At 35.5% G+C, this 24,104-nt stretch overlaps 1 protein-coding gene across 1 annotated transcript in view; it reads left to right on the plus strand.

The window, feature by feature from the left end:
- PDE3B (phosphodiesterase 3B) overlaps window positions 1-17,028 on the plus strand; it is a 136,275-nt gene extending 119,247 nt beyond the window's left edge. Inside the window, exons 12-16 of the mRNA XM_049780993.1 lie at window positions 6,203-6,402; window positions 8,774-8,977; window positions 11,283-11,444; window positions 14,395-14,644; window positions 15,787-17,028. Of these exons, the coding sequence (XP_049636950.1) occupies window positions 6,203-6,402; window positions 8,774-8,977; window positions 11,283-11,444; window positions 14,395-14,644; window positions 15,787-16,001 (1,031 nt within the window). The 3' untranslated portion in view covers window positions 16,002-17,028. The remainder of the gene's footprint in view (window positions 1-6,202; window positions 6,403-8,773; window positions 8,978-11,282; window positions 11,445-14,394; window positions 14,645-15,786) is intronic.
- Window positions 17,029-24,104: the final 7,076 nt, after the last annotated feature.

The following is a 24,104-nucleotide window of genomic DNA, read 5'->3' on the forward strand; positions in this document are numbered from 1 at the left end:
GCACTATTTTCTTTGAGGTGCAGAAGCTTCTCAGTTTAATATATTCCCATCTGTTAATCTCTGCTTTCACTTGTTTGGAGAGTGCAGTTTCCTCCTTGAATATGCCTGTAATGTCCTGGAGTGTTTTGCCTATGTGTTGTTCTATATATCTTATGGTTTTGGGTCTGATATAGAGGTTTTTAATACGTTTGGATTTTACCTTCGTACATGATGTTAGCTGGGGGTCTAAGTTCAATTTTTTGCAAGTGACTATCCAGTTGTGCCAACACCACTTGTTGAAGAGGCTTTCCCTGTTCCATTTAGGATTTCCTGCTCCTTTATCAAAAATTAGGTGATTGTATGTCTGGGGAACATTTTCTGAGTATTCAAGCCTATTCCACTGATCTGAGGACCTGTCCTTATTCCAATACCATGCTGTTTTGATAACTATTGCTTTGTAGTACAGTTTAAAGTTGGGGAAAGTAATTCCTCCCATATTCTTTTTCCCAATGATTGCTTTAGCTATTCTAGGGTGTTTATTGTTCCAAATGAATTTCAAAAGTGCCTGATCCACTTCTTTGAAGAATGTCATGGGTATCTTTAGAGGGATAGCATTAAATCTGTATAATGCCTTGGGGAGTATTGCCATTTTGATGATGCTAATCCTGCCAATCCATGAGCAGGGTATGTGTTTCCATTTCCGTGTGTCCTCTCATTTCTTAGAGCAGAGTTTCATAGTTTTCTTTGTATAGGTCCTTCACATTTTTCGTCAAGTTGATTCCAAGATATTTGAGTTTGTGTGGCACTATTGTGAATGGGGTTGTTTTCTTAATGTCCATTTCATCCTTATTACTATTGTATAGAAAGGCCATTGATTTTTGTGTGTTAATTTTGTAGCCTGCCACCTTGCTATATGAGTCTATTGTTTCTAGAAGCTTTTTGGTAGAGTCTTTAGGGTTTTCTAAGTAGAGTCATGTCATCTGCAAACAGTGAGAGCTTGACTTCTTCCTTTCCTACCTGGATTCCCTTGATATCTTTTTCTTGCCTAATCGCTATAGCAAGTACTCCCAGTGCTATGTTGAATAGGAGTGGTGAGAGAGGACAGCCTTGTCTTGTGCCAGAATTTAGAGGGAAGGCTTTTAGTTTTTCTCCTTTGAGGATATTTGCCACTGGCTTGTGGTAGATGGCCTTAACTATATTGAGAAAGGTTCCTTCCATTCCCATCTTGCTGAGAGTTTTGATCAAGAATGGGTGTTGGACCTTATCAAATGCTTTCTCTGCATCTATTGATATGATCATGTGGTTTTTATTTTTCTTGTTATTGATGTTGTGTATTATGTTGATAGATTTACGGATGTTAAACCATCCTTGCATTCCTGGGATGAAACCTTGATCATAGTGAATAATCTTCTTAATGAGGCATTGAATCCTATTTGCCAGGATTTTGTTGAGAAACTGTGGTACATATACACAATGGAATATTATGCAGCTGTCAGGAGAGATGAGTCATGAAATTTTCCTATACATGGATGTACACGGAATCTATTATGCTGAGTGAAATATGTCAGAGAGAGAGAAACGCAGAATTGTCTCACTCATCTATGGGTTTTAAGAAAAATGAAAGACATTCTTGCAATAATAATTTTCAGACACAAAAGAGAAAAGAACTGGAAGTTCCAGCTCACCTCAGGAAGCTCACCACAAAGAGTGATGAGTTTAGTTAGAGAAATAATTACATTTTGATCTGTCCTAATAATGAGAATGTATGAGGGAAATGGAGAGCCTGTTTAGAGTACAGGCGGGGGTCAGGTGGGGAGGAGGGAGACTTGGGACATTGGTGATGGGAATGTTGCACTGGTGATGGGTGGTGTTCTTTACTGACTGAAACCCAAACACAATTATGTATGTTATCAAGGTGTTTAAATAAAAAGAAAAAAAAAGAATACAATAAGTATCTTATAAAAATCTAAAAAAAAAAAAGCGAATTTTTTAAATCACAGAGAAAAATTACTATCAGAATACAGGTGGTGAGATAAATTGACTATAGTAATTTAAGGAACAGGCTTAGATTTTGTTAGCCCTAGATAGCTACAAAATAGTTTTTATAGTTGATAATACAAAACTGTAAACTTCAAAATTTCTGAGACCAGATCCTCATAGTTTCTACCAGCACACACACACACACACACACACACACACAAAATCATGGATTAGCTAACAAAAAAGTAGAAATATTGCAGTACATAAATGTATCAAATCAATGTTGCTCATTTTAAATATACTCAATGTTATGTGTCAATTTTTTCAATAGCAAAAGAAATGGCAATTTTAGGGTTTAGATGGATCCCAAAATAATTTAATATGATGTAAAATAAAACGTATTAAAAAAAAACAAAGTGTGACCCTAAATCACTTATGTCAAAAACGTTGCTTTGCATAATATGGTCCACCGAAACTCCCTTCCTGAATTTCTCCTTATGTTAATTGATTGCTTAAAACCCCTATTATAAATTCACTGCTACACTTGACTATAACAATGCTAATCCTTTTAATTTTTATTTGAACCACCATGAATTGCAGTTATTAAGTTACTCATGGTTGAGTTTCAGGCATACAATGTTCCAACACCACAATCCCTTCATCAGTGTCCACTTCACTAATGCCCCTAGATTCCCTTTCATCTCCCCAGCCTATCTATATTGGCAGACAGATTCTTTTGTTTTTTTTTCCTTCCCTTTAGACAATGGTTTACAATACTGGGGCTTATTAGGTACACTTTACTTCCTTCAGCACTACGTTCTTCTCCAGTGACCACTTCCCTTCACCATTGTGATATGGTTCCCTTCCCTGGTCTAGACCCATCACCTATTAAGTTCAAGTTTCCTACTGAAGATTAGTTCTCATACAGTTTGTTTCTATTGCCCTTGGGCCCAAGTGTTCCTTTATGCCTCACATATCTATCCTCCCTCTATTCACTCAGAACCCTCCAACTCGTAGCAAATAACTACTTTACTTTTCTTATGCCAAGTAGTATTCTACTGTGTATATGTACCATAGTTTCTTTATCCAGTTATTTGTACTTGGAAAAGTGTGTTATTTTCCTATTTTAACTAGTGCTAAGACTGCAGATGTCTTTTTTTTTCCCTTTTCATCACGTTTTGGGGTTTTTGAGGTAGATTCCAAGGAGTAAGTTGCTGAGTTATATAGAAGCTCAATTTCAAGTTTCTGGAAGAATGTCCATATTGTTTTCCAAAAAAGGATTGAACCAGTCAACATGTCCACCAGCAATTAATGACAGTCTATTTTTCCCCTACATTCATGCCAATACTGCTTATTGTTGCTATTTTTGACTTGCCAGTCTCTCTGGTGTAAGGTGTTATTGCTGTTTTGATTTAATTTACCTGAAGATTAATGATATAGAGAATTTTTTTCACATGTCCTTTGGCCATGTATATTTCTTCTTTGAGAAAGTTTCAGTTCTCCCTATTTTTTGCATAGGATTTTTTTTCCTTATAAAGTTCTACCAGTGCTTATTATATACCCTGGATATCAGCCTTTTATCAGATGAGTCTTGAGCAATATGAAGTACCTTTGTATTCTGATATGTCTGTTTTTCCCCTACATTCATGCCAATACTGCTTATTGTTGCTAATTTTGACATGTACCAGTCTCTCTGGTGTAAGGTTTATGGTTATTTTGATTTAATTTCCCTGAAGATTAATGGTAGAGAATTTTTTTTCACATGTCCTTTGGCCATTTATATTTCTTCTTTGAGAAAGTTTCAGTTCTCCCTATTTTTTTAATAGGATTTTTTTTCTTATAAAGTTCTACGAGTGCTTATTATATATCCTGGATATCAGCCCTTTAACAGATGAGTCTTGAGCAATATATGAGGTACCTATGTATCCATCCTTCGGCATGCAAGATAAATGGCTTGCCTCCATGCTGTCTCTCTGGCCAGGTGTTGCGTTCTTAAAGATGCCTTTAACTTCAATGTCATGTACAGTTCTACCTATTTATTTTCTATGTAACTTATTAATTCAGATCTGTTATCAAGGCCTTTAACTCATACCATATAAATGGCTTTTGTATTTGGTATTAAAAAGTATTAGAAAGGGGTTTAAGTTCATTCTTCTACATGTAGCTGAGTTTTCCCGTCAACACTTGGTAAATAGGCTTTCCTTGCTCCAGTTCATACTTTTAAACCCTTTACCAAAGGTTAATTTAGCATACATATGAGGATGTCTCTAGATTTTTAATTCTATTCCATTGTAATCCACCTTTAAACGCAATGATCCCATTTCTTATTCCTTTAATACTGATGATTAAACTCAAATCCAAAATAATTTTCTAATTTATATTGGCAAATAACTTAGGTATATATGAACACATATAAAAAAACCTTAGATATTATATATTCATGTCCCTATCAATATATACATGCATTTAAGTAGGATCTAAGGTATTAGATCTTACATGCAAAAAAAATCACCAAATAAATGGGATTGACAATAGTTGTCTAATCATCTTAGTCACTCTTTTGAACTTATTTCGTATTAAATGTTTAAGGTCCTTATATATAACATCTAAGTAATGACTGAGTTTAAAAGTTGTCTTTTGGCATTTGGGGGGGTTGGGTCACACCTGACTCTTTGCTCAGAAATGGCTCCTGACAGGCACAGGGGGTCATATATAATACCAAGAATCAAACCGAGGTCCGTCTGGGTTGGATGCATGCAAGGCAAAAGCCCTACCACTCTGCTATCGTTCTGGCCCCTATTTTGGCATTTTTAGAGCTTAGACAGAGATAAATGATAAAGTTTCTTCTTTAAATTCTAAGGGGAATCCAGAATACATGTATTATAGTACATTGAAAATTCATTATGTTAGAAGATAGTAGTAAGGTGCTTTTCTTATACATGGCTGGCCCAGGTTCAGTCCCTGGCACTTCATAGGGTATCCAGAACCCCACTAGGAGATCCCTCATTGCAGAGCCTGGAGTAAGCCCTGAACAATGTCAGGTGTGGCCCCTAAACTGTTGATGACTAAAGCCCTGCTAGAACTTTGAATGTTTAAATAGGTTTTTATAGCTTTTGGGTAGGGTCTCTCAAGAAATGATCAGGGGGCACGGGTCATTTCCAGCTAAGCTGGCAGAAAACAGTGATTTTAATTCAAGTTTCTGTGATGGCAAATATATTAAATTTGTACTAAAATTTTATCAGTTTTGGAATTTAACAAGCCAGCACATTATCAACATGTTTCCTGAGTGAACACAATCTGTAGATTTTGTATCTCTGTAATGCCTTTTACTTTTGTTTGCTACCTTTCCAAATAGTTTATTGATAACTTCTTATACTTAAGATCCTTTAGCAATAATGCAGTGATTGGTTAAAGCCATCAAAATGAAGATAGTGCAATACAAAAATAGTTAAAATACCATTTCTAACTAGAGTATAATTATATTAATTAATTAATATATATATTATATATATTATATATTATAATTATATTGACTCAACTTTTCACATTTCTTAGTTTTCTACAGTTTTTCTTTCTGAAATGTTTTAAGAATCTGGTAGTAAAAAAAGGCTTTCACTTGTAGTCTGGTATAAATGAAAAATTGCTTTTCTAAGATTTGAGAAGTTCAGTTTGTTAATATAGATTCCTACATCTCTTTTGCAGTTTTTATGAAAATTTATATTTCCTGTAATGACAATATCTGCAACCTGGTGCTAGAATGATGATGGCGAAATGGGGTGGGGTGGGTGGGAGCAGACTTTTTGGGAGGTGCTTTTTCTGTTTTTTTTTTTTGTTGTTGTTGTTGTTGACATAAAAGGGAACAACAGACTAAATAAATTGAGAAGAACCTTTTCTAGACTGTGTTTTCCCTATTGACTTTACATCTAGCCCTTTTAAGTTTGAAAAATCAGATTAAAAATATTACTAACCTGAGTTAACATGTATCCTTTCATATCCTGTGACATCAGCAATTCTGGCTCATACTTAATACACATTAGGTGTGTTCGTGTTCAACAGTCCTCTTGATTCACATGTATATTGGAAACAGAAACTGCTGTCCATGTCTCTCTTGGGTAGCTCAACAAATGAGATGATCAAAACAACCACCACAACAACAAATTAAATGATATTACCTATGGGGAGTCACCTCCTTCATTTAGTGGGTAGTTATGTGTAATACTTGTTTATTTTGTTCATTACTCAGAATCTGATGGTAGAATTAACCCTGGGAGAAATACTTACATTTCTTCAAGAAGCTGCTGTATTCCAGATGAGAGTTATGGTTGCCTATCTTCAAACATTCCTGCACTGGAATTGATGGCTCTATATGTGGCAGCTGCTATGCATGATTATGATCACCCAGGTCGGACAAATGCATTCTTGGTGGCTACAAATGCCCCTCAGGTAAGAAACTACTATTTAGGAATTGTATAACATGGCTTTGAAATCTTAGATTTTGTATTGTCCCCTTATAAGCCTTTCTTTACTAGAATGACAAGGCCATTTCATGTAATTAATTGGACAGTAGCAAATGGTATTGGCATGTGTGCTAAAGAATTACATGGACTGAAACAATAGTGGGTAGGGTGCTTGCCTTGAATGTGGCCAACCCAAGTTCTATTCCTGGCACCATATAGTTCCCCAAGACCAACATGAGTGATACTGAAGCACAGAGCCAGGAATACGTTCCTGAGCTTGCTGAGCACCATTAGCTGTAGACCCAAACCAAAATAATAGTAGTAATTACAAAAAATTACCTTTCATCCAAAAAATATACAGCAATTTACCATTTTAAGAAATTCTCAAGTTTTTACATTTTTGCATTTTCTCAAATTAAAAAGAGTAACTTGATGTAAGATTACTCTTCTATCAAGGTTCTTTTATGACCAAAATGGAATACTTACTACTTTTGTTGTTGTGATCCTTTATCCATAAGATATGCATTAATGTCATTTCCTGCTGTACTACCTCTCCAGATACGAATGGCTTTTTGAGATTACATGTGATATAAATAAATTTGACTTGACTGACTTCATGGTGAATGACTTCCCATACTATAATTATATATACACATTCTTAAGTACAAGTAAATATGTATATATATATATGTCTATATACATATATATTTTTATTAATTACTGATAAACACACTGTGGAGTTCCCAGTTTTTATAGGGTTCACTAGTTTATGTCATATTATTGCTTCAGAAAACCAAAGGGAAATAAGTAACTATGCTGAAATTTAAACTAGCTAATATTCACAATAGGTAAACCTATTAACCTCCCATGAGATTTATCTCTTCAGTGATCACATTCTATTTTTTATGTCTTTTCCTATCAAAAAAGAAAATCGGGACTGAAAAAATTATTTGTTTTGGGTTTGCAATGCAAATGCCCTACCACTGTGCCACTGCTCCAGCCCCAGAATTTTATTTTTTATGTCCAACCTTATGTTTTTCAAATGGATTAATTTTCAGGAGGAAAAGTCTTAAAACTCTATAACCTAGTAAACTTTTAAAATTTGGGGACCACCCTAAGTATGATTGCATTATTGCTGATAATGCCAATGAGGTATTGTAGATTGAACCCTGGACATACACGCAATTCTTAAGCCATCTCCATGGCCCTTTATCTACTGACTTTTTTTGGGTTTTTTTGGCCACACCTGGTGATGCTCAGGAATTACTCCTGGCTATGTGGTCAGAAATCACTCCTGGCTTGGGGGACCATGTGGGACGCCTGGGGATCAAACCGCGGTCCATCCTAGGCTAGCGCACACAAGGCAGATGCCTTACTGCTTACACACCACTGCTCTGGACCCTTTATCTACTGACTCTTAAAATCTGTATTCCAGAGGGCTGGAGAAATTGTATACAGGATAAAGCACTGCCTTAGACTGTTTTTGTTTTGGTTTGGTTTTTGGGTCACACCTGCTAGCGCTCAGGGATTACTCCTGGCTCTATGTTCAAAAATCGCTCCTGGCAGGCTCAGGGGCATCCCATATGGGATGCCAGGATTCGAATCACCATCCTTCTGCATGCAAGGCAAACACCCTACCTCTATGCTATCTTTCCAGCCCCTAAACTGTGGTTTGCTATCTGGGATCTAATATGGTTTCCTTGGTACTGCTAGGTGTAGCCCCTGAACATGAAGCAAAGAATGTCTTCCCTACAAATAAAGTAAAATAAAATCTATATCCTTGAGTCTGTTGAGACAATAGCTTGGGGTCTTCCAATAGAATAAAGAAGAAACATGAGAGGATCAATATCGGTCACTAAAATCAGAGGGTGCTTTTACATTTGATACTTTGCTTATTCCTAACCACTGACAGAATTAGAGTAAAGGCCGTGTCTCTACCCCCACTCCTCCCAGGACAGCATTCCTATTTCCTCTATTCAGTTAGTTCCAGTACTGATTCCAGAAATATGGTTTTAAGAGATAGATAGCCTTGCATTGCAGCTGGCCTCAGTTTAATCCTAGGCACTGGGCAGATCTCTGAGCAGCACTATGGGTCATTTCTTATCCAGAGCCAGGAACAGCCCCTGAATTGGGGTGTGGTCCCAACCAGCAGGGTGTCTGTAAAGAAGAATAACTTTAGCAATTAGTTATCCTTTCACTTACACTCTGTGTACTCTACAAAGATGTAACTTATCCCATTAGCACTTCAATTTACTCATATACTAAATACTAAAGGTATTAAAATACCTTGCTGAATGTCTAAGTAGTAGCTACTAAACAAATAACTGAGTTGCCTGTATTGTTTTTCTTATTTTTAGGCAGTTCTGTACAACGACAGATCGGTTTTGGAAAATCATCATGCTGCATCAGCTTGGAATCTGTATCTTTCTCGTCCAGAATACAACTTCCTTCTTAATCTTGATCATGTGGAATTCAAGCGCTTTCGATTTTTAGTTATTGAAGCAATCCTGGCCACAGATCTTAAAAAGCACTTTGATTTCCTTGCTGAGTTCAATGCCAAGGTTTGTTGTATCAATTAATACCTAGTTTCAAAATAGGAAATCAGTACTTTAAGCATTATTGATAAAAGACATTTATAATGTTAATAACACCCAAAGTCATACTATATGGTAAAACAATATACATCTCAATCTGAAAGCAGAATCATTTTAAATTATGGTAACATCCTAAATTATCATTTTATTTATTTATTTATTGGGGGGGTTTGGGTCATACCTGGCAGCGCTCAGGGGCCACTCCTGGCTCTATGCTCAGAAATCGCCCCTGGCAGGCTCGGGGGACCATATGGGATGCTGGGATTAGAACCAATGACCTTCTGTGTGAAAGGCAAACGCCTTACTTCCATGCTATCTCTCCGACTCCGATCCTAAATTATTATTGCTACATTTGCTTTCTGGCACATAGTCATGTTGTGATCTCCTTCACAGTGCAATTATATGTCTGTCAAAAGCCTTTCAGAGGCTTTGCCCTCACACTCCCACCCCAACTCCAGAAGCCCATGCCCATGTTTTCTTTCCACCTATCCCTGTCTCTGCCTCCCTCCCTCCCTCTCCCCACACATCACATTTCTTTATATAAAACTTTTTACATCACTTAAAAAATGCCTCTGGGAACAGATCCAACAAAAATATGTACAATGCCAAGGAAGATATTGTAAAAACGTAAGGATATGTTTCTTGGGCTTGAGAGTCAGTTTTTTGGCCAGTTCAGTTCGATCCCCCAGCATCCCAAAAGGTTCCCCCCTGTACCCTTCATGAGTAACCCTGAGCATTGCTGGGTTTGGCCCAATAAAATAAATAAAAAATGATGTTTCTAGGATGTGGACAAAGGCCAAGAGGTCTTAGGTGCATTGGTGGTGTTAATTAAGAAAGTACAGAGCTAAATATTGAAGCCAGAGTCAACAACAATGAAAACATGAGGCCCAATCTTTAACAATCAAAATAAAAAACAGGCCTGTTATGGCTGCACACTGGGGGGTAAGGTTTGGTAGCATGGGATGGACTCTGAGAAAATTGGTGGAGGGAGGTTAACACTGGTGGTGGGGTTGTTCCTGAAACACTGTATGTCTGAAACGGAACTATGAATAACTTTGTAAATCACAACGACTTAAAATAAATTTTTTTAAAAAAATGTGTTTCAATGAAAATAATTGTACCTAATTTCCCATACGTGTGATACATTTCTTTGAAATGTTGCTTTAACTGTTTAAAAGATCACATACTGTGCACTCTCATTCAGGAATAATGTGCTCATTTAACAATTTCTAACTTGGATTCCCCACTATGTGAAGTCACTGCTCTTAGAGTACAAAGGTTAAAGTGCCTGCCTAACATGTAGATCCTGGTACCAAATATACTTCTGTGCTCATTGCCAGGTATGGCCCCTGAGCACAGAGCCAGGCATCCTCCAAAACAAAAAGAATACTGAAGTACTTTTAGGGTTACAATGAGTTAGGAAATCATTCTGAGTCAGGATTTAAAGACAGAAACTTAAAATTTGTGTTATTAGCTATATTAAGTTCCCTTTTAGCAGCTAGAAATAACTTAACCTTCTGATTCTTAAATGTTCTTTTTCAGAGGTAGAAATAGTTACAATTCTAATGTGTTATTGATTTTTTGTTTTTCTTTTTGGGTCACAGCCTGTGGTACTCAGGGGTTACTCCTACCTATGTACTCGGCAAACATTCCTGGCAGGCTCCTGGAACCATATAGGTTGCCAGGGATGGAACCCAGGTTGGCAACATGCAAGGCAAAGGTTCTATCTGCTGTGCTATCACTCTGGCCCAATTATTGATTTTTGCACATATATATTATCATATATAAAATACACAAAATTGTCTACAGTGATAGCAAGAATTGAAGCAAATATATGTATATAAAATATCTAAAGTATATATAAATATATATATATATACATACATATATATTTAGTTTTGGGGCCACACCCAGCACAGCTCAAGGGTTAGTCTTGGCTCTGACTCAGGAGTCATTCCTGGTGGGGGTTGGGAGGACCATAAGGGATACCAGGGATCAAAATCTGGTTGTCTGTGTTGAGGCAACTGCACTACTTGCTGTACTTGAAATGGTTTGTCATGTTTTTACAGGACTCTGCTTGCACTGAAACAAAATTACAATGATCCCTCAAAGGGAAATTTTGCCTTTAGAACTCAATGTTCTGGTACAAATGATTAAGGCATGTTCACTAAAAGTTCTTCCTGTATTTGGGCAGGAAATAATTTGATTAAAAAAAATAGTAACAATATTGATTTTCTCCCAGAACCTAAAACAACTTTGTTTTTCCAAATAGGCCAATGATGTAAATAGTAATGGTATAGAATGGAATAATGAAAATGACCGCCTCTTGGTCTGCCAGGTGTGCATCAAACTGGCAGATATAAATGGCCCTGCAAAAGTTCGGGATTTGCATTTGAAATGGACAGAAGGCATTGTCAATGAATTTTATGAGCAGGTAAGCTGAAATAGGAGGTTGGTGGGATTTAAATAACTAAATCTTTAATGCTTGAAATCTCAGTGGCTTAGGTCAATAGAATTATTTAGAATAAGTTTGATTTTCCCTGATCTTAGTATGTTCTGAGCTCTTTTTGCCTTTGCTGCTAAAAAAAAAAAAAGTACCTTTCGTGTCAGAATGGGTGGGACACTAGCCCGGCATGTACCCCATATGGTGCCCTGAGCACCTCTCAGTAGTGATCTCTGAGTGCAGGGCCAGTGGTAAGCCTGAGCAAGGCTGCTTGCACACACCTAATTTTTTTTTAATAGCTTGTATCATTTTTCTGAAGTGGAAAGAAGATGCTTGAGTTTGAATCTCTTTCAATCCTGCTAGCCTTTAACCTAGTGTAATAATTTCTGGATTGAACAGTTTTTAGCTGATTCAGGGTATACTGATATTATAGTTAAAGACTATCAACTCATTTTGAATGCTGCCATAGGAAGATTACCTTTGAGACTTCAGCTGAGTAATAAAAGCCATGTCACAAAATAAGAACTTAGAAAGACTAGCAGCCAGAGAGATCCTACAGTGGGTACAGCACTTGTTTTGAACTCAGCTGACCCTAGTTTGATCCCTGCACTGTATAATATGTTCCTTTGAGTAGCACCAAGAGTGATCCCTGAGCACAGATCCAGTAAACCCAGAGCACCACTGGGTGTGGCCCAAAAACCAAACAAATGGGAACTTGAATTATAAATGGGGACATTATAGTTTATAATTTTCAAAGATTCTAAAAATCGAGATCTATATTCCTTTCTCATAATTTTATTTATTTATTTATTTTTGGTTTCTGGGCCATACCCAGTAATGCTCAGGGGTTACTCCTGGCTATGCACTCAGAAATCGCTCCTGGCTTGGGGACCAAATGGGATGCCAGGCCACAGTCCATCCTAGGCTAGCAGATAAATTACATCTCACGCCACCACTCTGGCCCCTCTCGTGATTTTAAATCTTGACTATAGAATAATGCTACCACTTTGAGAATGTCATGTTACCTTTTGTTCAATTTTGAGGCTTCCAATAATATAGACATATATTGCTTTCTCTATCCACATGCCTACAACTTTATTATTTCAAAAAGAAATCAAATACATTGACTTGATCGACTTGACTTTGAAATTGTATTGTGTAGATAATCTTGTGCTCAATAAAGATCAAGATATCTAGCAAGTGAGGCCTTTAAGACTGGAATTTTTTAACCATGAGTTATGTCTTTCTAATCAAATATATCTTTCAGCCAACTCTGATAAACATCCCCCTAAATTAATACATATTCTCTTGTTTAACTTACAAAATACCAAATAGTGTAATCATAAACTCTAAAAACACTATATAATCTAAAAATATCAAAATATTATAATTATACAAATATTCCAAGATATTTTACTATTATTATTATAGTTGAACTAAATTGTATATAATTTGAGGTAATAATTAGAAAAAATTTAATTTAGGCTTGTTCTTTAAGCCTGTGTTCTCCCTTGAAGATATCTCATGTAACTGTCTAATTCTTTTTTATCTGTTTTTACTCTGGAGAAGATTGTGTTCTCTCTCAAACATACACTTCTTCCTTTCTCTTCCCTGACATTTTTATGAATTAAAACTATCTTGCTTTAAAAATATTTAACTTATAGACTGTAATATCCCCATCCTCATTGGAGAGTGTCACACCCAGCAGTGGTTGGAGCTATTCCTAACTCTGTTCAGAAATCACGCATTTTTATACCAAAACTCTATAAAATTAGAGTCCTTTGAATAAAACCAACTATTTGATCTTCTTTTGAAAGTAGATTTCTTCCTTTTAGAATATTTTTCTTACTTTTAGGAAAAAAAAAGCCAATGTCTTATAAGTTTCTTGCTTCCTCTGGGCTATGGTGACTCATCCATCACAGTCAGACACTGCAAGCTTGTGCATTGTGAAAAATTCCATCTCCTGCTCCTTCTGACACTGGGAACAATACTATTTGGGAACTGATCAGTACTGTACTGCATTCTTCTCTAATATTACTTTATATTTTTAGAAAAACAATGTTGGAAGGGAATACCAATTTTTTCAATTAGTGCTATCAAGAATCTATGGCTGAGATAGAGTTTTTAGTATCAATAGGGACTAGAATACTCACCACAACTATAGTAGACAGTAGCTCCATTTCTGCCTTAGACTAATTATTAAATGATTCTAGTATGACCAACAAGGGGACGGGATTTGAAGTTTTGCAAATTATAACTGTATATTTGAGGTATAACTAAAACACAACAATATTTCCCTTATGGCACTATCCCACAGGCCAAATAAACTATATTTTTAAATAGTAGACTTGGTAGGTTGTTAGCAAATATTCTGATAATTATTTTAAATTATGTTATTTTTCTTGTTAACTGAGCATCAACATACTGGTTGTTGGGTGAGAAGAGAATAAATGCTGCTCTAGTATTTCTACAATATTACAAAAAAATCCTTTCAACTTGATGACACAGTATAGGGTTCATTTATAAAATTTATAAATTTTGATGAAGAAAGTACTTACAGAAAAGTCTAAAACTATTAGCAGCAAAGTCCAGTGGTTCTTTATGTTGTTGTTGTTGTTGTTGTTTTGTTTTGGTTTTTGGGTCATACCTGGCAGCACTCAGGGGTTACTCCTACTCCTGGCTCTACGTTCAGAAATCGCTCCTGGCAGGCTCACTGGACCATACGGGATGCCGGGATTTGAACCACTGTCCTTTTGATGCAAGGAAAATGCCTTATCTTCATGCTATCTCTCCAGCCCCCCCACTGGTTCTTTAAATAGAAATGTTTAGGACTTGGGGATGTATTTAGCTCAGTCATAAGAGAAACAGGTCTCTGCACCAAAAGATAACAAAAATTTTCTTTTAGCAATAAAGTATGTATTTTTCTTTTTTAAATGATTAGGGAGATGAAGAAGCAAATCTTGGTCTGCCTATCAGCCCCTTCATGGATCGTTCTTCTCCTCAACTGGCTAAACTGCAAGAATCTTTTATCACACACATAGTGGGGCCCCTGTGTAACTCCTATGATGCTGCTGGTTTACTACCGGGTCAATGGATAGAAGCAGAAGAGGAAGAGGATACTGGAGGTTTCTGTGAAGAAGACGGTGAATTAGACACAGATGATGATGAGATAGAAGATAATCTAAATTCTAGTAAGATTACAAGGATATTATACTTATTTAATGTGACCGACTTGCAAATGCCCATTTAATTTAAAGGGCTTGAACCTTTGTTTATAAAGTAGATTCAGTAGTGATATATTGAGCCAATTTTCATTTAAATGTTCAGATTTAATGGTTTCAGTAACTATTCTGTGATGCTAGTTGCTAAGCAAAAATTTTGTTAGACAAGCATTGTTAGCTTAAGCAGTCATCTTAGGGAGATGGCTTTAGTAGGCTAACTGTAAACGTATTACATGTTCGTCAGTACATCTGAACATATGTGAAGCTCTATCTCATTCCATCCCTACTAATCTAATGTTCACATAGCCTTGGCAAACAAAATAGTTGGGAGAGGCTGAAAACATATATCCCTAAGAGTTTTCTTAGCATTATGAATTTGCTACCAAATTATAAGGATATTTCTGTGTACAAAGCAGTAATTTCTCTATACAAAGCAATGAGTATAAAATGAATATGAATTCAAATGTGTCATCTTTGTAGATGTAATGAAATCAATATTTTAAAAGTAAAACTTGAATTTTATATGTAACTAATTCCTACCCCCAACTATGCTATATATACATGTTATACAGGACAATATATAAAGTATCCTCTTACCTTGTCATATTCAGCATTAACAGAGTGAAGTCTTTTTATGTCATTACCATCTGTCAATTGTTACAATTACATGAAATATATAAATCCTTAATACATTTGCATTATTATTTACCATATGAAATTTCAATACCATTCTACCCATTCCTTCATTTTCAGCCACTACTTGAATCACCTTCCTTGTCTTTATATATGGCATGTTGCTAGAAATTGAACTCTGGGCCTCACATATGCAAGCAAAGTGCTCTACTGCTAAACCACATTCCCAGTTTTTCTGCTTTTTTTATCCAGAAAATTTAACACTATCTACCATATTCATGCTTGACTTCTTTATTTGCTTATCTAGGGATCTCCACTAGAATGTAAATTCCAGTAGCTCATGGATTTATCTTATGTTAATCCAACTAGAACCTCACACTCAAAAAAGTGCCCCAAATATATTATGCACTCAGAACTTTTATTATAAGTGACTGAATCAAACTTCTAGGATTAGCAATTATTTGTTTTAAACTTCACAGAACCACAAAGAAGAAAAGGCCGACGACGAATATTCTGTCAATTAATGCACCACCTCAGTGAAAATCACAAGATATGGAAGGAAATCATAGAAGAAGAAGAAAAGTGCAAAGCTGATGAAAATAAACTACAGGTGGAGAATTCTTCCCTACCTCAAGCAGATGAGATTCAGGTCATTGAAGAAGCAGATGAAGAAGAGGAGAGACAGTGTCAATAAAGGGAATGGCATATAGAGGAAGCACACAGGGCTGTGCCCCGTGTCAGAAATTCCTGCCATAAGTTCACTGTGCTGACTTTCACCTGTCCATTCCTGTGTGGACAGGCCTTCATACTGTGAGAGGAACCTTGCTGTGCTGGCAGTTTCCCGCTCTTATGCACTTTCACCATATGAACTAGAAAATTCTTAGAGTTTGGTTTCAGTTGACTCATGTTGCAAAACCTTACATAATGCCTTCACTGGTGTAAAAATATTTTTGTCACAATACTGCTTTGCTGGCTAGGAAATTCTACTTCATGAAAGGAAGCTATAACTAAAAGTTCAAGTGGCTTACTTTAGTTTCTATAGAGGCCAGAACTCTGTTTTCAAGAAAATAGGGTTCATATTATATTTCTAATGTGTCTTTTATGTCTTTGAATGTTTTAGAGAAAGGAAAAGTTTGTGCCTATCCAAAAAGTAATCCAGTTTTGCCTTTCTGATGAGCTATTCAATGCAATACACTGTCCCAGCTAGACTTTTCCATAAACTAAGTGACCTTTGTTATATTTAACAAAATCCAGGTGCATCGATTTCTGATGCTTTTTACTGTTGTGTATTATCTACTTAGTGTTTTATTTCTATTCAGAATATTCTGAAGTGTCATGGACATCAGAAGTTTGAATTTCAGTCTTACTGACTATATCCCATAGTTGGATTTTACAGTTGATCAGGTTTAACAATGAAGGAAATTTATTCTTTAATCAAACTGTTCTTATTTTTATTATTGCTCAGGATTTGTATTTTTAACTTTAATATATAAACACTGCACAGATTCATTAGAAGTCCTAATATCTATATTAACATTTTAAGAAATAAGCCTTGTTTACACTTAGGTAAATTTGAACTAATTAAAACCAAGATAAAGAAAATGTTTGTCTTTTGCCTTAATGCAAAAACCCAAATGAAGCTAATCCTATCAAAGATCACAAAACAAATGTGTGAGTGCTAGGGACACATACACTGAATAAACAACTGGAATCTGTGCTTATCTCTTGATTCATAGCTTAGTTTTCATGTGTTTAGATACAATGGACGAATTCATCTTTCTATTAATTTCCTTCAGCCTTTACACTATATGATAGCAATGATCTTTGACTACTTCTAAAACCCAATTGCAAGTCTGATTGCTAAAATAAACAATGGTGAGGATATTTAATTTTATGCAACAATCTAAGTATTTTACTAAACCATTTAATATAAAATTACAATAAGTAGCCACATTATTAAATAAAATTAGAAGATATAAAGAGCAGCCAAATTGATAGCAAAATGGTAGACTAACATTTTCCATTATTTGTGGAGACTGCATTATATTTTGGATCTGCATGACTTTTGTAGTCAGTGAAACCATTAATTTTCCAAGGTAATTCCTGTGATGTCAACAGGAAATTCAACTACCTAGAATATTTGGTTTATCTGAAAGGTATCATTTAAAGATCTATTGAGTGTGAAAAGTTTAGCTACTGGATGGTATCTTGATACTTAATGAATCACTAAGCTTTATTTATTAGACACATTAAGTATGGAGTTCCTGCTGCTTATGCTACCATTGCTGTATCATTTGTAAACTGATTCCACATTTCTGAGTAATAAAATTTTATCTAATTTATTGAGTTTGCACTCATAATGTATATATCCTATGCTTCTAGATCTCTGGAGTATATTGTAATCCTATATAGTGTATTTTTCTCTTGCAAAATGCATAAAGTATGTGTATAAATTCACACATGTGCATGTATGCATGGCACTAAAGTTCTATACCTTGTTTTATTAAAGTTTTGAATGGGGGTTGTTTAGCATATATTATTTTCTCAAAACACGCATATTTTAGTATCATTAGAATACTATTACCTATAACTCATCTTTTACAGTAGATAACCCTTAAATGAATTAACCTTTGCTAAATAACTGACATACACTAAAATATCCCAAGCCTTTAGAAGTACTCTCACTGAAACTTAAATACACTAATTATAAGAAAATGGTATATTTTTAAGACAATATATTAAGAGCTGTAGATGAAATCCTCCTTTGTTTTGTTTTTGGGCCTTGTGCTTCTGAGAGTTTTGTTTATTAAAAATTTTGAATTTGGGGCCATACCTGGTAGTGTTCAGGATTAACTAATAATTCTGTCTATACTCAGAGTTAATTCCTTGCATAACTTGGGGACGGGGATCAAACAGTGATTGGCCATGGGCAAGGCAAGCACCTTAGCTAGCTTTTGTATCATTTCTCTGGACCTTGATGGAATCCTGGGAAATTTCCATCACTATCTTTGCTGGTACAAAATTAGTTATTACTGAGTTTAATTATCTTAATATAATTTTCATCATGACTTTGCTGTTTTAAGTCTTAGACATAATCATTTAGTGATATTATGCCTGTATATGGTATATTTTCTTCCATAAAACCTTTTTAAAGTTATTTTATAATTTGGGGCCACTCAGATTTTGAGCAGCATTAAAATTCTCAAATTTAAAAAAATCATGAAAAAATACTATGAGAATAAAAAACTTAAATTACCAAATTAAAATTTCCTACATTAAAATAAATTATACTTGCCTGTCGAAAATTCACATTTATCAGGGTTGGAGAGATAGTAAGCACAGTAGGTAACAGGGTGCTTGTCCTCCAGGCTACATGGCACTCTAGAGCCAGTAATCCCAAGCATTTTGGGGTGTGGCCCAATAACAAACCCCCAATTCAAATCTAACCAGATCTGAATTTTGAATTTGAAACCAACATTTATGTAGGATTTAAAAAAATACCAATTATTTAGTTATGACAATGTTATCATTTTCATTAAGTATAGATTGTATTTTTATCATTACAACTCTTATAAAGTAGATACTATATAATCTTTTCTACAGAAGAGAAAATTCATGAGAAACATGAGTTTAAAACACTTATCCAGGGGCCAGAACAATAGTACTATAGGTTTGTCTTGCACATGGCCAATCTGTTTTTGATCTTTAGCATATAATATGCTTCCTCTTTCTCCCAAGCACCACCAGGAGTAATTTCTGAGTGTCCAGCGAGGAGTAAGCCTTGAGCATCATTGGGTGTATTGCCACCAAAAATAAAAACAAAAAATGTTAAAAAACATTGAAATCATTACCTATCCAAAATTTCAAAATATGCATAAAAGCTCTGTATAACTAGAGAAAAATGGGTAAACGCATTGCTGAGTTGGAGATTTGACACTCAATAATCTAAAAGACCAAATATTAAAATATAAATTGCACAGTAAACAGATTTTGGCCTATATTGAATGGACGAACCAATACTGAATATATTTTATAGTCAAGGAAAAATGATAAAAGTTAACTATATACACATCTCAATTCATTTCAATATATCTCAAGAAATATCTACTTACTATGTTTTCTCACCAGACAGCTATCCAATCAGAAATTTATAAAAACAAAAGTCTTTGAAAACTATATGTGCCTGATATATTTAAGATAGTGCTTCTTAATAATTCCAAGATAAAAAATGTAAATTTAATGTCAGAACTAAATGATGATTAGAACATCAGTACTATCTTCCAAAGTTTATGAGCTACAAAGAAATTATATTTGAAATGTATGGCAGTAAAAGTTTGTGTTGGGAAAATAAAAGACTGCTAAATTAGTGAGCCAAATGTCCAACATAAGAAGTTAAGAGAAAGAAAAGCACTGGGAGTGTGTGGGGAGTGTGTTAAGGGTTAGAAAAAGAAAAGTGATTGGGAAAAAGTCCTTATAAAAGGGATCACAGTGCACTTTATTGCTTCCCACTACGTGAGGTTATTATGTGTGTGTATATATATTATATACTTATAATCACAATACAGAACATAGAATCTAAAAATATAAGAATAAGAAAGCAATGAAGCAGAAAAAAATAGAGTAAGCTCAATAAACTAAAACCCAATTGCAGTTGGCTTATAAGCAATCACCCAAAACTCAAAAGTCGCAGGTGGACGAAGGAACCCTTAAAGTTTGTCATATTGACTTAAGCTTCAGTTATTCTAGATCGTCCTTAAAAGCACCGCAAAATGTTGGTTCCACTGATGGCCTCAGATTGACCCTGGGGCAGGATTTATGGCCCCCATTTGTGTTTTGGGGTTCACAGCTCTTCACTTGAGGTTTTAAAGTATACAAATAGCTACATTGTTTTGTTAGTAACTGGAAAAGTTACTACTGAAAAGTTTATTAACTTTCAGTTAGATATCCCATTTCTCTGAATCTATGTAGATTATCTTTAAGCAGCATAGAAGAAAAAAGCAAGATGTCCATTCTTACCATAGATCCAGTTTACCATTTGCTATGGGTTATGGATAAAAAGAAATGCTGTTAAAACCTGTAGAGGCAAGACCGTGTTTGTTCAGTTCCAACAATTAACATTTATAAAACTTAATGCTTCCCATGAAGTATTAATATATTGAACATACTTTTGTACTCACAGTTCACAGGCTTACCTCCTTATTTTGAAAGATCACTGAGATCCCTTAACAAAAACCCATATACTCACTGACATATATATATATATATATATATATATATATATTCATATTACTAGAACTGCCCTATTAAAAGAATATAAATGATATGAACCCACAGATGAAAAAATCCAGTGTTGTGTTCAAAACTTCCACCACATTATAACCTGTTATATAACCAGTAATAATAAATCTATAACCAATGGTAGAATTCAAACTTCCTAGGAAATGAGAAGAGAAGTGCTTACTGTGAATAGCAAAAAGTCAATTTCACCATTATGTTTCAGAAATGCATGATGAGAACAGATATCAACAAAGATGCTCCCATTTTCTCTTATTCCTCAGAAAACTTTAAATGGGTTGAGAACTCTGAGGTAGAATGTAGTCAAAGTCTATATATGTTTGTATGTATAAACATGAAATAAATTTTGCATGAATTTTTTTCCAGTTCAGTCACTGGCTGGTCTGATCTGATCCTCAACTGATTCCTTAAGCACTACTGGGCACGATTCCTAAGCACAAAACTACTACTAGTAAACCCTAAGCACCACTGGGGATTGCCCAAAACAGAAACAAAAAAAAATTTTTTTAATTTTTTTGTCCTGTAATCTTTTTACTTAATTCCAAAGAGCTTCTTCACAGTATTTTGTTGTAGAAAGGGCTAGGTTAGGGACTGATCTGAGTTTTTTAGATAACAATAAAAACTAAAATGAAATTTACCTAGCCCTGAAGTAGCTCAAAGGCATGACACCCACATCTTTTTTTGGATGCAAATATTGAGATCTTTAGAAAGGGATAAAAATGAATCATCACTCAGAAGCAGAAACTGAGGCACCGCCCAGAAAAGGGTGGACTCCCTTCAAAAAAGAAAAAAGGAGAGTAGCTGAGGGAGGGTTGTACGATAGCACAACAGGTAGGTCGCCACAAGGTGTGGCCCAAAAACAAAAAGGAAAAACTGCTGGAGAATCCAGACATCCAGATCTCATGCTAGAAATATGAAAAGCCCACCTATATAGTCTAAAGTGTTTTCCCTGTCCCAATTTTTTAGATGAACTTTTCTGTTTGCTAAGAACTGCAGACCAAAGTGATTTAGAATAAATTCTATTATAAAACCAACCTTGTACAGGCATGCTCGCTCATTTTTCACCTTGGACGTGCATCTCAATCTAAATAGGTTTAACTCCAGGCTTTTTTCTTCTGGAGAAGTTCGTGTTCACTCTTGATCACTCATCTCTCTTCTCTCTCATTTAAGTAAACTTCTGCACACAGATATATTTCGCTTCGCTATTAATTTCCTCCTGAAATTCTTTTCTGTGAGGAAAAGCAACATTCCTCAAAAACCTGGACATATATTAGAAGTGACTTTCCTCTTCCTGCAAAGAACAATTCCTTGACGCAACCCGAGTCCATGGCTCCTGAATGACTCATGCACCATAGACCAAGTGGACTTCAAAAACAGCTTCACAGATTGGGGGGGGGGGAATGGTCACACCCCCCAAAAAACCCAGCTTGACAGCTGCCTCATAGGGCTGGTGGGTGCTCATTACCCTGAGTAGGTAGGTGCTCATAGCAGACTTGACCAATCCCGACTCAGGCATTTTACCCACTGGTCTACATGGGTTGAGTAGAGTGTAGAAGCCTGTCTTCAAGAGGCTACCTCCTGCACTCCAGTCACCTACAACACGTGGAGCAATAGCCAGGAGTCAGGTGACAGATAAATCAGATAGAAGTTATTCACAGACTCCCTAGATAAATCCTATTCTACTGCATATGCTCCAGTCTTTTGAATTAGCTATATTCTGCTCTGATGAAATTTTACATTTTTTATTTAGCTAAATACTATTCCATCACGTAGTCAAGACCTTTTTAAAATTTTTTTAAACCATTAAAAATTACCTTTTGCTTGTTTTTTCCATACCTTTTGTTGAGACGTCCAGGGCTCCATGCTTGATTTTAGTGCTCACATGATTGCAGTGTGCTGGGAGCTGCATAGGTAATGACACTGAAGATCATACTTGACCATGTGGATCACCCATGAATGGATCTGTGATCTCACATAACTGAGCCTCAGACCTGGGCCCTACATCACTTCTTTTTTTTTTTTTGGTGGGGACAACTCCTGACAGTCTGGAGGGGAGGATATAGGGTCCTGGGAAAGAATCTCGGTCAGCCGTGTTCAATGCAATTGCCCTAACTACTGTACCCTATGATTCCATTAATATTTTTATTTATCCTTCAGTGCCCTGAATTGGCTATGTACAAGGCAAATACACTTCCTACTATCTCTCCAGCCCCTATATTGACTGTTTCGATGGCTTCTTTTATTCTACAGAAGCTTTTTTGTTTTAATTAATAATTAATTTTTGGAAAGGAACGCCACACAATGTTCAAAGTCGATTTCTAGCTCTGTGCTCAGAGATAATTCTGGAGGTGCTTAAGGGACCATATGCAATAACCAGGATTTGAACTAGGTTAGTCACATGCAAGGCAAACACATTTCCCCTGTATAATCTCTCTGACCTAGTTTTTAACTAAATTCAACTCAGATAAATTGAGCTGAATCCACAAAGTAATCAATACTCCTATGCCAAAGAGCTTAAGGTTTGAAATCTTGAGCCTTTAATTTATTCTGAATTCAATTTTTGTGCATGATAGATGATAGTGAACCCATTTCATTAATTTGCTTGTGGCTATCATGTTTTCTGAAGAAGAAAAAAAAGAACCCTTATTGAAGAGTCTTTGCTTCCTCCATTGCACTGCATTCTCTCTTCTTTCCTGTTACTGGGATTGCAATCTGTGTGAATTTATTTCAGGATTCTCAATTCTGTATCATTGTTTTATGTTTCTGTTTTTATGTCATTCTGTTTTGATTTTGATAGCTATTATTCATTTATTGTTTTGAGACCACATTCAGCAGTACTCAGATCTTACTGCTAAATCCTTATTTAAAGATCACTCCTGAAGTGCTCAGGAGACCTAAGAGTGCTCAGAATCAAATCCATGTTTGTAGGGTGCAAGTCAAACACCTTACCAGCTATATTCTCTCTCACCCCTTGAGTTTGATAAAAGTGATTTTAAGAAAGTATTTTAAGACCAGACACTTTCATTTTTCTTTTCATTTAAAATTTTTTTCATGTTCATACTCTTAAATATGCATAAACTATTTTGTTTATTACCATTAGTTTATTCTATCTTCTACCTTTTATCACTTATAATTTTTATTAAATGCATTAATTTGTGTTCTCAGATGTTTTTAATTCTCAGATATAAATAGATAGCATTTTCCCTAGTCTATGATAATATTCCCTAGCAAAATCAGGGCTTCCCAATTTCTATTATGTTTTACTTGCATCAACTACATTATTTTGCTCAAATAGACCACACACTTATGGATAGCCAGTCTGCAGAGTTCAACTGAGGCATTTATAGGCAATATGATAATAAAAGAAGATCCATAGATGAGAGTTTTTCTTGGTCAAAGGAAGAGCAGATATGAGGAAACAACTTTAGTTTGTTAAGAGTCAAGGTGATAGATTACATGGTCTCCTGGCTTGCTTATAGCTAGTGGGCAGAGAACAGTGAGA

Source organism: Suncus etruscus, chromosome 9 (genome assembly GCF_024139225.1).
Source record: "Suncus etruscus isolate mSunEtr1 chromosome 9, mSunEtr1.pri.cur, whole genome shotgun sequence".
In the NCBI taxonomy this organism is placed as follows: domain Eukaryota; kingdom Metazoa; phylum Chordata; class Mammalia; order Eulipotyphla; family Soricidae; genus Suncus; species Suncus etruscus.